Genomic DNA, 14,113 nt, shown 5'->3' on the forward strand with positions numbered 1-14,113 from the left:
GGTAAATTACACACGGGCCTTATGTGCAGTCTCGTCTATTTTTGTTGTTGTCTCTTAACAAACGTCTAGATATGTGTAGAGAAGTTCCGACGGACGTTCTCGTAGACGCAGGTAAGTTAAGGGCTTTCGCCAGGGTTTATTAAAGCTTATCAATAACACACAGCAGGGTACACAACTCCCAGGGGCTAAGGGTCCTACTCTGAGTCCGGGTCCCTACCGGCTAGCTCCGGTCTCTCTCTCTCGTGTCGGATCGTGGACTCTGCCGACTCCACCGAGTGGAGAGAGAAGCACCTCTACGGCTACCACCGGCTTCTCCCCAGACTCCCTATTCGATCCCTCTCTCTACCCACTGGTTCCCTCTTCACCCTGCTTACTTTACCCGTTCCCACAGTGACCCCGCCTACGTCACGGGGTATCCCTTAAGTACCCTAGGAGACGTGACGTCATCGCTCTGAACGGCACACCTGACGTCACGCCCCCATTTTACTCCTCTACATATGTATGAACATCGGATGCACCATTTGTCCCCAGCCTTGGCCGACCCACTGCTTGGTGTGCCGTACGGAAACACGGATGCATCAATTTCAACAGACAATGTCGGGGATATAATTACGGCTAAAACAAACGTCACTGTTGCTTGTAGCAAAAATAACATGCGGTGAAGAAATGCGCAACATGCACAGTTCCCCCTTTTCATTGTGCAATTGCAAGTGCAATGCACTTCTTTCCATCAAGACCTTCAAAAATAACAGTAAACACCCGGGCTACACCTTGCATGTCATCAAATAGCTGACTGTGGCCCCGTCAGAATTAGAATCTGCATTCATAGTGGAGGAATTCGATGAAGCTATGAAGCTATTTTTCACAAATGTCCCAGTGTGTGTGTGCTCTCCACAAGCCCTAACACGATAACCAACAACAATGTCGTAGTCCAGAAAGTTAGCTTGAGAGTAGGTTGAATGTGGATTAAAAAAGTAAATCGGTTCAATGTGTGATCATCTTTTGGGCAGTGCCAGATTAAGCTAGTGCGGGCCTGTAGCGTATGTTATAAAGGGGCCCTAAATGAAAAAAAAATTCCAAAATTAAAACACTAATTTTTTGCTTGCATAGTCAAGTAATTGTATTTTTGCATTTGCGATACAGCCAGATAATACGACAAATCGATAACCTTAAACACCCAGTCGTTCATAAAAGTTGAAGGCAGTATAGTACTAAAGTAATAGAGCAAGTGCAGAATCACTGAACCGGAATTGATAGCTTGAAAGCATTTAACACGGGGCCCTTGAAAGTGCGGGGCCCGTAGCATATGTACCTTTGCTACTAGGATAATCCTGCACTGCTTTTGGGGATATTACAGCGTAACATTGTCCCTATAAATTGGATTGTAACCTGTTCCGATATTTGTCATCTTAAAATACGGCGTTTGTGCCACCCGTCACCGAAGGGACACCAAGATGAAACAAACTCAAGTTTTTTTTTTATTTACTTCACAGAGCACTTACAATTCAACGCACTAGAATGCACAAAAGAGTGCCGATGTCAACCGGCGCGGAGTAAAATAGCCACCAACGTCGTTCCCCGCAGTCCCCAACACGAATCGGCCACTTGCACCATCACGCCATCACATATACAGCAACAAGCCCCCCCATCCCCCCTCCCCCGCCTTCATTAATTCATCGCGAGCAAATCCGAATTGTAATTCCGCCATGCATCATGTACAACAAGGCTATCTACTGGACTGTATAAACACACTTTTATAAACGCATGTATACTTTACATAGTGTACAATCGACCTCTATATACACAGATGTACATATATGTATAGGATGCTATTAAACAGTACTCTTATCGCAACAATATATTTTGTTCATTCGTCATGCAGCTTTTTTTTTTTAAAAGACTTGTAATTAGAACCGTCTAACCTTTTTTTTTTTGGCGACACACTCGGGCACCGATAAAGATGCACATCGAATGTGTTAATGTCGATTTTTCTACCTAAATTTGAGTTCAACGTCCAAGGAAGACTTGTCGGCGACTTGTTCTGACTAGCATACTCTAACACAACCTTCCCTCACCCTAGCAATAATCCCTTCAACCTTCCCAAAGCTAGCATACTTCTACACTTTCATATGACACTTTTTGTACGACCGCCATTCGCAGCGAGGGCTTCGATTAACTGCGTGATTCAAAGCTATGCGTGCTGTTCTCCAACACTTATCGAATACACAGGGTGCTTGAAAATAATGTTAACTTATATGGGACTATCGTTTTTAATGGAAAAAGAACAGATAATAGACTGTAACGTGATGAAAAAAAAAACGATGTTAATCGCTTCAAAGAGTCTCCACTTGTTCGCCATCATTGTCAACACGTGCCCGGAATCTTCTCCAGGTGGTCTCCAGAGCCCGGAGGCACATTTCTTTGTGCTATTGTTGCAAATTCTCGGAAGTGTTAACATTTTTGTGAAGCACCCTGTCATTTTCATGGATGGCTAACGTGCTTCGTATGTCTTCACAAAAACCCCTGACCTTCATTAATAACACAACAATAGGTCTTTCTAAGTAATCTAATGCCCTTGCTCGTAACATAATCTTTTATTCCATTTGAAAATCTATACGTATCGTCTCATGCATTATTACAGAACTCAATTAACCTTCAACCATATTACCCACAATTCCTGTCATTTGTGGGACCATATTACCCACAATTCCTGTCATTTGTGGGACCTGAAAGTTTCCATGGAAAGTAGTCATCCGTGTCCTTATTTTTCCTGTTATCCACGATTACCCAAGGTTTTTGTTCCAGTCGTTCACAGATAAGTGGAGGTGAGTGGCACATTCATCCTATTATCTTAGCCTCTTCGTGGTTTTTCTTTTTTAAGAAAGTAGAAATAAGTTGTGCGCTCTTTCATAAAAGTGACGATGTGCTCTGGTGTAGATCACCAACCTTAATCGATTTTAATTTTTATGAAAAAATAAATCTAAAACTCCTACTGTACTCCAATATGTGTGTAACTAAGCTAAATGACAAAGGGGATCTCACTTGGAACCATGAATAATATCATATAGTACATACAAAATGTATGTATTACATTCATGGGCAGCAACATAACGTTATATAGAAACGTTTTTAAGCAAACCCAACAAGAAACATTTTCGTGCATTTTAAACAGGCAGAACAAAATTACAAACGTAATCATCAATAATATTCAACTGCTATGCCGTGATTAAATAAACGTAGGTTTTTTAAAGAGAAAATCCCTGCTTCACTAGTAAACATTATTAATCACAAGCGGATGATGGAGAGTGGTCAAGAGTGGTAACAGAGTGGCAGTCAAGCAATGGAATGCATCCGAGGAGATGGAGCTATGAAACCTGTTCACGTGCAGGGTGGATTGTTACATCGAAGAGTTTTGACTGGTGGCAATGGCTTGGGGAGGCCTTCATCCAGCAGTGGATTGACCATGGCAGACGATAAAAACCAAACAATATATATATACCAGGTGGAACAATATATTTGAAAGCAAAAGTGGGAGATTCCTTGTTCAAAAGATTCCGAGACCTGGGATCGCATTTACGAACCGGCTGATCCATATAAACACAGACTTTCGTGATTGTCCACATTATCCCCATGAAAATAAACCCACATACCAGTAACCACCGTGTCCTATGTACTGCATCACACAAAACACCATTGCACAATGCATTGCAAATCCTCACTCTAAATGTTGGAGAAATGGCATTAAAGCAATTACATAGAAATATTATTACAATTACAATTTACCCATACCACCAATTTCGTTTTAAAAAAAACGTTGAGGATCAATACAAAAGTAGAATAGATGACGGGATTTTTCGGCGTTTAGAATAAAACATCAAACTATTTTGAGAACAAGCTATTCAAGGTATGCGCACATTATTTCCCAACACAGTAACTACTCAAATCAATGCATTACAGTAAGTATTAGGGTACATATATTTAATGTATGCTCAGTACGACTTTTTTGGTATATGTCATAAAAAACGACTGATTTTGCAATATTATATTTGTAACGATATTTTCTATTAAATCATTGAATGTTAAGATTAAATACTGGTTATTGGTAGGTCAAAAAATTACTACTATTATATTACTCTTGATTTCAGTTATCCACTTACTCAAGTACTGTGCACAATAGTTCACCACATTTCTATATCAAAGTCCAAAATTAAGTGATGCAAAGAACAGTGGTGGCAGTGTCCCAGTACAGAAAAAAATATCTTGAAACAGATGTCGACCAATGACACACGCAACCCTCTTAGTACACCTACGTAGCGCTTTCCTTATGTCAAGATACGTAACGTATTCACAAAAGCGGTCTCCTAAATCGTTGACCAGTACTTTTAGATACAAATGGAGGATGTAACGTCCAAGCAAAAATGAATGCACATTAAAGACCGGTCCATGTGGCAAAGAGATAGATTTAAGCAACTCACTTTTGGCTCTGTTTTTGTCTTCCCGTTCATTCGTCCTCTATTGTCCAGGTCACGAGGGTCCCCTCCCGTTACACATTTTATGTTGCACATTAGGCCATCGTGCAGTCTGATTCCGTGCTTTTATGTTTTTTTGTCGAATTAAAAAGAGAAATGTTGTAAAATCCCAAATGAATTATAAACCATGACCAGGCATCCTGAAATAAAATACTTAACTGACAGCAAGATAAAGGTGCAGCCTTTCGATTGATTGCTACTGGCATTATGGCCTCTACCAACGAAAGCACTCAAGCATGTTGGTCGACTTGTCAACGCTGGACAGACGTCTTGGAAGACATGAGCGTACCCACACTTTACCCAACCGCACGGGACCTGCTGATCAACCGTGGCACTTATACTGCTGCGTGGACCGAGGCAGAGGGCTTTAATAAACTTGCGACATTGTTTTAACTGCCACGCCAGGAGATCGAATCGAATGGGCGAGCTCTGGAGTGCAAGTCCAGTGTGCTAGCATTACACCACCACAGCATCCCCACCCTCCTATGATACACTGGGCAGTGTGGCATTTTGTTCTGGTGCTAAAGACTTTTGGTGCTGTCACACGACAAGTAACGTATTCCCACCTTTTTTTAATAAGATGATCCACACTTAAGAACTTGTGGCTTACGAACAATTGGTGTTTCCACGAGATGATTTCAACCAGGTGCTGTATTTAAAGCCAAGTTGGGCCACATCTTTGTGAAATGTGGCCAACGGATGGAAAAGGAAGGCCTCGCCAGACTTGAGCTTTGAGCAGCTCAGTGTTGCTACCCCGTCCAAAATCATGCAGGGAAATGTTCTAAAAATCACACGTGTCAATTGTATGATAATTGATTGCATAAACTGTCTACTCAAAAATACAAAAACTACCACAAATTAAACATTAGCTGTCCACATGCAGAGAATGTACATGGCTTATAGTACACACCAAAATATAAGAATAGGTTTTCCCCTTTTTTCTGGCAACAAAACAGGTGTTAAGATGTTAAAACACCAAACTGAAACCTTTTACAAGGAATCATGTCTGCATTAACCACAATACTTGTGGTCAGAATGCAAACAAAAAACATACTCTGATAATATATGCATTGTCTTTGAAACTGATTGGTCCACACCAGAGACAGCTTTCTTTTGAGCCGAGTCTCAAAACGGTGTTTGACCAGAGGACGCCGTTTTGAGACAAGGCTCATATTTTGGTACTGGCAAAGGAGGTCCCATTAAGTACACACCAAAGCAAATGCTATCACAATTTCAATGCTCGTTTGTAAAACACCATAAACATATACCGCTGTACAATCGCTTGCAACCAGTGCAGCTGGCTAGTATATTATATAAACTCACACACCTGCCCCCAGGTGAGGCTGCCAACCTAATCCCCATGGGTGGCATGTAACGCAAGAGGCTATTTTTTACGCACAATAATGGTCTCCTGAGCAAAGGTGTCACTTTAAGTGCTTATTCGAACGGTTGGAGTGCATGTGTAGATTTTTCGAGACGACGCTGCTAATGCGTCACATGTTCACAACGTAACATTATCAACACATCCCGTCAGCTTGGGTGCACCTGTGCTACGTGAGTTATAAACAGGCTGTGGATAATTGGCTTTGCCTCTCCTTTGAGGTGGATCCATCTCGTGCCCTCGCAACCCTGTAAAACATCATGAGCTTTGGCTATAATCCTCTTGGTATCTTTTGGAATGTTTCCGAAAGCCATCGTCTCTGAGGTTCCCTATCCGAAGATGTTGTTTGTGATGGCGCCTGGCAATGTGTAGAGAAGCAGGGCGATGAAGAGGGCGAAGATGAGGAGGACGAGGGCGGTGATGATGTACCACTTGTAGTTCTTCCAGATGACGAGGAAGAGGGACTTGAATGGATTTGTCAGCCACGAGATAGAAGTTTTGGGGCGACTGCGAGTACAAGAAATAAAACAATACATCACATCAACTAGATAATAACGGGACATGGATATTTTAACATTTTTTGTCAACTGCTTCAATATAATGACGTTTCAGAATATTACATTGCATTATCGTTACTCTGCATTGCACCAAGGCAACACACACATGCACACTCATACTGAAAGTAAGCGTATCATAAGCAAGCAAACACAATGTGTAAATACTTAAAACGATTGAAAAAAAGGACAAGGTTAAAGAAAATAGGCAGGCAATGGGATAGGTACGAAAACAGGAATCGCTATAAAGATTATTAAACAGGGAATAAGGCATGCAAGTGTGAAAGGAAACCCACCACCACTAGGCCCCCAGCAGCTTTTTGACCATGTAGCCAGGCATGTTGTAGATGAAGAGACCGAGAAGGACCAACATCAACAGAGCCACCACGAGTTTGATGATAATCCACTTGTAGCGATGGCAGATGACGTATTTGATGGATTTGAGTGGGTTCAGGAACCAGATGAAAGACGTGTCCGGCCGACTGTCCGTGCCGGCAGTAAGAGTGAAAAGGAGAAGAGAAGTTTTTGTTGTTGTTGAAAAAAAGAGAAAGTATCAAGAAGACTAAACATAGCATCACACATTGCAGTAATACCAAATGCTGAGAGAGTGCAAAGGTGTACAAAATATCTGGCGTACAAAATACCTGGCAATTCCTCACTGCTCTTTATACCTAATCAAGCATCGCTGTTGTTCTCTTATCTACCAACTCACCTTGCCCAGCCTCATCGGATGGCTGAGGAGCAGTGAGGGCAGAGTTCATTATAGAGGCAAGGCAGGTGTTCTCCTAAATTGTCAAGCCAACCTGCTAGTATTACTATTGTTTGGCAATTTAGACTGCATCATCATTTGCCTGTCGGCAAGATGGACTGTGGGGTCAAGCAGTTGGCTACGTGACACCACACTGAGGTGCCATCCATGTGCTTTTTCGTCTGAGGAACCCTGCCACCCTGTTCTCTGGTTATTCTAAATTTATTTGACATGTGAAAGACTCCTTAAAGATTTTGTCAACGATCCAAGTGCAGGACCCTACTGGAAAAAGGATATTGAGACTGAGGCTTTCCCAGATAAATTGATGTTATTATTACAATGAATGCTGACTACAATCCTGTTTGAATCTAGACAATGACAGTGTGGAGTAGTGGTGAGCGTACTGTGCTCTAAACACGGCAAAACCATGCGTGATTCCCACTCAAGGACCAAGGTTCTGGGCCTCTCCTAGGTGGACTCAGCCTCAAAAAAGTCCCCTGGTATTGTGTGTAAACATCAATACTGGATGTGCGCTGTGCCATCCTACATAGCTGGTCGCGAACAGCATTTGCCCCAGCACCCTACAGGGAATCTTTGTCTACTTTGTCAACTTTGGCTGCTGGCTACCCAAAGTACGTGTACTCTGAGCTGCACCACACGTGTCAGTACTGAACGCCAAGTCGTAATGCAGCAGGATGTAGAAGCGACGGACTTAGGCTTCTCGAGAGGGTCCGGCTCGCTGCGGCCCAGCCCTGCCGGGTTCTTCTCCGCGTCCTCAGCCGTCAGCAGATGCAGCTCAGCCTCCACCTTCCCCTGCAGGACGCATGCACACAGGGGTCACGCAGAGGTCACGCAGAGGTCACACAGTGGTCACGCAGGGGTCATGCAGGGGTCACGGTGAGCAGAGCAAAAACACAATTCCTATTCGCCTACGTCGGCACTCGTCCACTCATGCAGCCTTGCAAACCGTGCAACCGGGCCATGCGTTGGCTCCCGTGGGACTCATATTTGAATAACTCTAAAGTCTGATGGAAACGCAAAGAACCGAGGGACGCATCCTCCAAATAACTGACTCATTCGAGCATAATCATGGTGAGCCCCAGCTGTGATCTTGCGAGTGAGGGAGACAGCATGTACAAATGTAGGTCGAACTTCTTTTGCACCGTACATAACCAACCATGCTAATCGGATAGTGGAAGAGGGAGAAAACAAGGGTGAAGCAGGAGGACAAAGGAAAGAGTGGGATGGCAGGCAAAAAAAAAACACGAGTGGTAGTCAGATCTGAAGCAAAAAAAACGTCATTAATAAAAGAGATTAGTTGGTGATTAGAATATGCCAAGAATAATTTTGAATCGATTAATCATGATTGTCATAATTAATTAATCAAAATGTGTTCTATATATACTGTATATATATGTGAATTACGTTTGTATTTTAAATAATTCCACAGCCATTGCAACTTGGTAATTACTTATTTTTAATTATTAGTGTTGGACATGACACACATTGGGCTAGCAATGAAGTTGGAGTAACTTATCCGTTAAATCCACCTAACGGTCAGTAATGCATAGTGGTCTTAAAGAGTATCGAGTGTCCCACAAGGCTGGGTTAAGAGGGGCGACACCTTCAACCGGTGCATGGTCACTGCCGCGGATTTCATAACGGACGGTGGCCATGACGGCCGGGAGAGGGAGGAAGCTACATTTCACGTCTAGAGCTCTTGAGCTGGTACTTGCTGAGCGAGATATCCTTCAAAATTAATCCAGGCACCAAATGCATGATTAATTTGGGTACCTTAAAATCTAGCGAGCTGACGGGCTCAGCCCAGTCGGCGATGATTGCACTCATAATTTGCTTTAACTTTTGTTTTTAACTTGCTTTTCAATATTCCAGCTCTGAGAAGTTCATTCATTTGGTTTATTGTATCCACATGCCATACACTTCTCTACAGCACAGGATGTGAGAAGGAGCTACGTCCACTTTCTGTACGCAATTTTGAAAGGACATCTTTTCTACTCGTAACACCGCGGTGAGAGCACAAATTGGAATCTGAGAGGAAATTGATAAAACAAAGTAAAAAAATACTTTGTAAAAAAACTCGGTTTTACCCGTTCTGGTAATAAAACAGGAGGTGTTAAGATGTTCAATCACCAAATAGTTACCCCTCATTACAAGGCATCAAGTCTGCATTAACCACACAGTATTATTTTTTCCATCATTTTGACACTGGCATAAAGGTCTCATAGATATAATTGATCAACCCGAACTTTTAACACTTTGATACTTGCATTGTGTTTGCAATATTCGCATTTTAGCATTCTCTAGTCTTACACTGGTGAGACAAGGCCATAACGATGGCTGTCTCTGGTCTAGGCCAATCCGTTTCAAAGACAATGCATAAATAATTATAAGAGCATGTTTGTTTGCACGTTTTGTCACAATTATGTGTGGTTAATGCAGACACGATGCCTTGCAACGGCAACCTATTTGGTGCTTGCACATCTCAACACCGCCTGTTATATTTCCATAAGGGGTAAAGCATATTCTTATTTTTTCATCATTTTGAAACTGCCAAAACACGTTCCTTCGGAGTTGGCAGGTAGGAACTTGGTTGGACAGCGCATTCATGCACGACAGAAAGCTCGCGGTCACGTGACGCACTTCAACCAATCCGGGAGCATACTACATGTTTGGGAGGGGCTATGCACGACAGACAAATAATCCCTGGTGGGTAGTGTGGAACTGTTGTTCATACCTGTAAAAAGGTCCCGTAGATTTAATAAGTATAACCCGTAAAAAAAGTTTTTCACTATAAATCCTTTATATGCGTGGCGGCTAGAGTACTCTCGTCCTCTGGCTTGAGATGGCTGCCACCTATGGGTCAGATGATTGCATTGCACCATTAAGCAATTGGTAATTAAATATAATATTTTTGTCCTAAAAAGTGTAAAATTTTGGAAAAAAATTTTCACGAACATTAATTGTCACGCACAACGAGTCTGTGTGGAAAATGTCAGCTCGATTGGATCACGGGAAGTGGGTTAAAAAACGACCGAAAGATTTGCACGGTCCTAAGCAAGCAAGCGAACTTAATATAAAGGATTTAAAAAAGAAAATAGATATATACGAACGCCGTACCGTGAGCTCCTGTTCGTCGTTCTCGTCGCGGGAGACAAAAGGCCACCAGCCCTTGACCCGTTTGAGCTTGAAGATGGAGATCATGGGCACCGAGCCGTCCATCTTGAGCATGTTCAACGAGCACTGCTTGGCGGACTTGGCCCCTCGTGGGAAGCGGTTGAGGTCCAACTCAATGGCACCTGGTCGTGAATGCACAACGGTCAAACCACTGCAACAATATCGTACAAGACGCGGGCATGGAGGTCCACAGTTTACCCTCGTGAACATGCGCAGCGAGTGAGTGATGTCCGTCAGCCTGTATAGAACGTGAGCGTTGTGTGGTTCTGTGTGTGTGTGTTGTATAGAACTTGAGCGGGAAGTGTGACGAGCACGCTCGGCTGCATTAGTCTCCACCTGTGCGTATGTTTGCACGCTACACCTGGAACAACTTTTATTGTGAGTCGTCCTCGAGAATTTGCAGGTCCAGTTAAGATCCGTAATGCAAATTATATGTGTGTATGGCCTGGGATAGTTGAATTCAGGTTTGCTTTCACAGAGACATTCGAATACATACAGAGGACTAAAAGACAAATACCCCCCCATATAACCTTAACAAACTATTGGGGAAAGTACTGTTAGCGAGCATCAATGAGGGCCACCGCAAGGTACTCATTTGAGGCTGAGTCGACCTAGGGGAGGCCCAGGACCGAATCAGATAATTGTCACTGGTGTTGGCCGTGAGCAAATAATTGAAGCCGGGCTGCTTGGTTCGTAGCACAGTGCCGCTAACCACTACACTCCCGCCCCCCACACAACACAAAGACAGAAACACACAAACAGAAACACATTCACCCAAACGAACACACCGACACACACAAATGTACATTCACACACACACAAAACCGCACATATACAGAACCACACACAGAAACCATACACACACACAACCGCACATACAGAACCACGCCACACACACACAGAACCACGCAACACACACACAGAACCATACACACACAACCGAGCATACGCACACACAGAACCACGCAACACACACACAGAACCACGCAACACACACATAACCGCGCAAACACACACACAGAACCACGCAACTCACACATGCAATCGCACATACGCACACACAGAACCACGCAACACACACACAGAACCACGCAACACACACACAGAACCACGCAACACACACACAGAACCACGCAACACACACACAGAACCATACACACGCACGAAACCTAGCATACGCACACACAGAACCGCGCAAACACACAAAACCGCACGTAACCACGCACGGAACAGCACACACACGCGCGCACACACAAAACCACACACGCGCGCGTGCACAGAAGCACAAACGCCGTAGCAGGGCCTCACCAAGAAAGTCGTCGGCCGAGAAGTGGTCGGCGTCCCACACCTGCAGAGTGAGACGCGCCGGGATCTTGTACTCGGTCTCGTCCCACGAGAAGAGGGACTCCTTCTTGGAGATGACGATCTTCTCCTCCGCCACCAGGTAGTCGAAGGGGTAGATGAAGCGCCAGTTGAAGTTTCCCTCGCCCGTGAGCGAGTGGTAGTGCACGTCCGTGTCCTGCTTGTCCTCCTGCTGCCCCTTGAGCCAGCTGCGAGCGAGCGACGCGGATGAGTTTGGACAAACACCGCGAGATTTGTCGGGGGGGGGGGGATCCCGTGGCGTTTGCGTGCAGTAGGGGGGGACACGAGGTTAATTTGCTTCTTTACGGTGGGTTTTTGCATTCTATTCTTGCGTACGATGGCAATATGTTCAGGAGCTGATCAATGTCAATGCCGAGATCTGCTAGCCACGTCAAGAGGGCTTCAGCAGAGAGAGAGTTCGTGTAGCTTTGCTGTTCTCCCCCCGTTGAAGGAGGGCAGACTGCATTGGTTTATCGTATCGACTATAGTACCGTATGGTAAACCACTGTAGTCTGCGTGTACCCTGCATTGTTTTCATTGTCTCTCTTGTAAATGTTGTCTAAAATGTATAATAATGCATTAATGTGGCCACATTAACACCTACCCATTCATCGAAATTATATTAACCGTGTGGCATATATATTTAAGCATTGGCATACGTATATGCATGGGTTTACTCATTTGTGGATACAGTAAACAATTGTCCATGAATATAGTCTGTAATTATATCTGTGTTACATGCATATGTCATGAAGTATGGTGAAACACGACCAACATGGTGTTGGGGAGGGCTTCGCAATAGAATTGTGAAAGGGCTGAACAATATTTTGTTTTATGATTAGACAAACAAAATTCATTGTCCTCCCCTTGTTGTCCTAAAACTTAATAAAAATTAAGCAATAACAAATAAATTACGCTGACAATTATATCTGGGCATTGGTAGCTATAAATAGCAGTGGTAACAGTCTACATATTAAAAAAAACACATTTAATGGCACTTGAAGTGTGGTCTTCCAGCAGTGATTCTCAAGCGTTCGCGTGGCACTGAACACATCATTCATTGAGCAAATGGCTTTTAAAAGCAATAAAACTGTACAGCAATTAAACCGTACGAACAACTGTCTGTCATTGAAACACTGGTTTTGAATTCTGGTTACTTGGATATGACCATAAATACCATATACTGTACTAAGACTATAGCTGCAATGCTGAAGTTATAATTATTCATGCCAAAAGTGTACATTAATTATATTTTAATTCATAACTAGGGATAAAATAATGTGGCTTTCATTTCAACCCATTTTCACAGCACCATGATGATCAGTGCTGATCTCAGTGCTAGATTTAACATCCCGACAATGTGGGATAATATGTACATTATCTAAGGTGTCACTTAATTTAGCCACTTTCACCGATTTAACAGCAGGGTAATTTTACATGTATTTAAAACTATTCCATCCTTCTTTAATAAAATACTGTTCAGACAAATAGTAATCTGTTAAATATCCGTACACACACAATTGTCTTATGTTGTAAAAATATATATAATACTGCAATTGCTAATGTTTACGATGGGCATAATATTGCTAGCAGTCTTCGCGTGGAAAATGAAAGGACTAGCGGTGTGTCGATGAACACATCCGAGTACAGCTTTTACAGTCAATGACTGAATTCAATATCTGAAAAACTGGACTATAAACACCAGGGTTCCTCCTCCCCCGAGCGATTATGTCGAATGCACAGCTCACAGCTTGAGAAGCAATGCTGCCAGAACCCATTAACACAAACGACACACGACTCCCCACAGTGTTATGGGCATGCTGGGAAGCATGGGCCAAATGGACAGGCTCAGTAAAGTCACTGCGATCGCAACAGGAAATAATCACAGGCAAAGGGGCAGTCAGTGCAGAGAAGAAAGTGCATAAGGGCATGTGGCACAGTTTGTGCGCGTTGTGTAGCAAATAATGGATACAACAAGCATTATTGGGACACTGCAATTTGAAATTATCTCACATCATTAACTTTACAGTGTAGTCGTTTCCCAGGGATGTGAGAAACTCTAGTGTAGATTTTCGCTGTTGTGCTGTATAGGTCTCTAAGAGATTTCCGGTTGTACAGAGTGTAGTTCAGCATGATGTCCGACGGTTCGGGATGACGGCAATATGTTCAGGAGCTATTCAGTTCCTGAAGAAGCTCCGAGCACATGCAGAGACACTTCGGGCATCACACTGAACTACACGCGGCTGAAATGTAACTAACTACGTGACTTTACCAAAAGAACCAAAGAGTATGCCAAATGTATGTTTCAATAACAAAAGGCCATTCTATTGTTAAAGAAAATTAC

At 43.2% G+C, this 14,113-nt stretch overlaps 1 protein-coding gene across 6 annotated transcripts in view; it reads right to left on the reverse strand.

Annotated features, from left to right (window-relative positions):
- Positions 1-6,327: 6,327 nt before the first annotated feature.
- LOC144938471 (otoferlin-like) overlaps positions 6,328-14,113 on the reverse strand; it is a 163,861-nt gene continuing 156,075 nt past the window's right edge. For 4 of the 6 annotated variants that reach the window (XM_078866318.1, XM_078866319.1, XM_078866317.1 and 1 more), the window contains 5 exons: positions 11,716-11,957; positions 10,351-10,529; positions 7,925-8,025; positions 6,761-6,946; positions 6,328-6,417 (listed from right to left, as the gene is read on the reverse strand). In XM_078866318.1, coding sequence (XP_078722444.1) covers positions 6,766-6,946; positions 7,925-8,025; positions 10,351-10,529; positions 11,716-11,957 — 703 coding nt within the window. In that variant the 3' untranslated portion in view covers positions 6,328-6,417; positions 6,761-6,765. Of the gene's footprint in view, positions 6,418-6,760; positions 6,947-7,924; positions 8,026-10,350; positions 10,530-11,715; positions 11,958-14,113 lie in introns of those variants that run through there. The other 2 variants (XM_078866321.1, XR_013637844.1) reach the window with 2 other exon arrangements.

Source organism: Lampetra fluviatilis, chromosome 22 (genome assembly GCF_964198595.1).
Source record: "Lampetra fluviatilis chromosome 22, kcLamFluv1.1, whole genome shotgun sequence".
In the NCBI taxonomy this organism is placed as follows: domain Eukaryota; kingdom Metazoa; phylum Chordata; class Hyperoartia; order Petromyzontiformes; family Petromyzontidae; genus Lampetra; species Lampetra fluviatilis.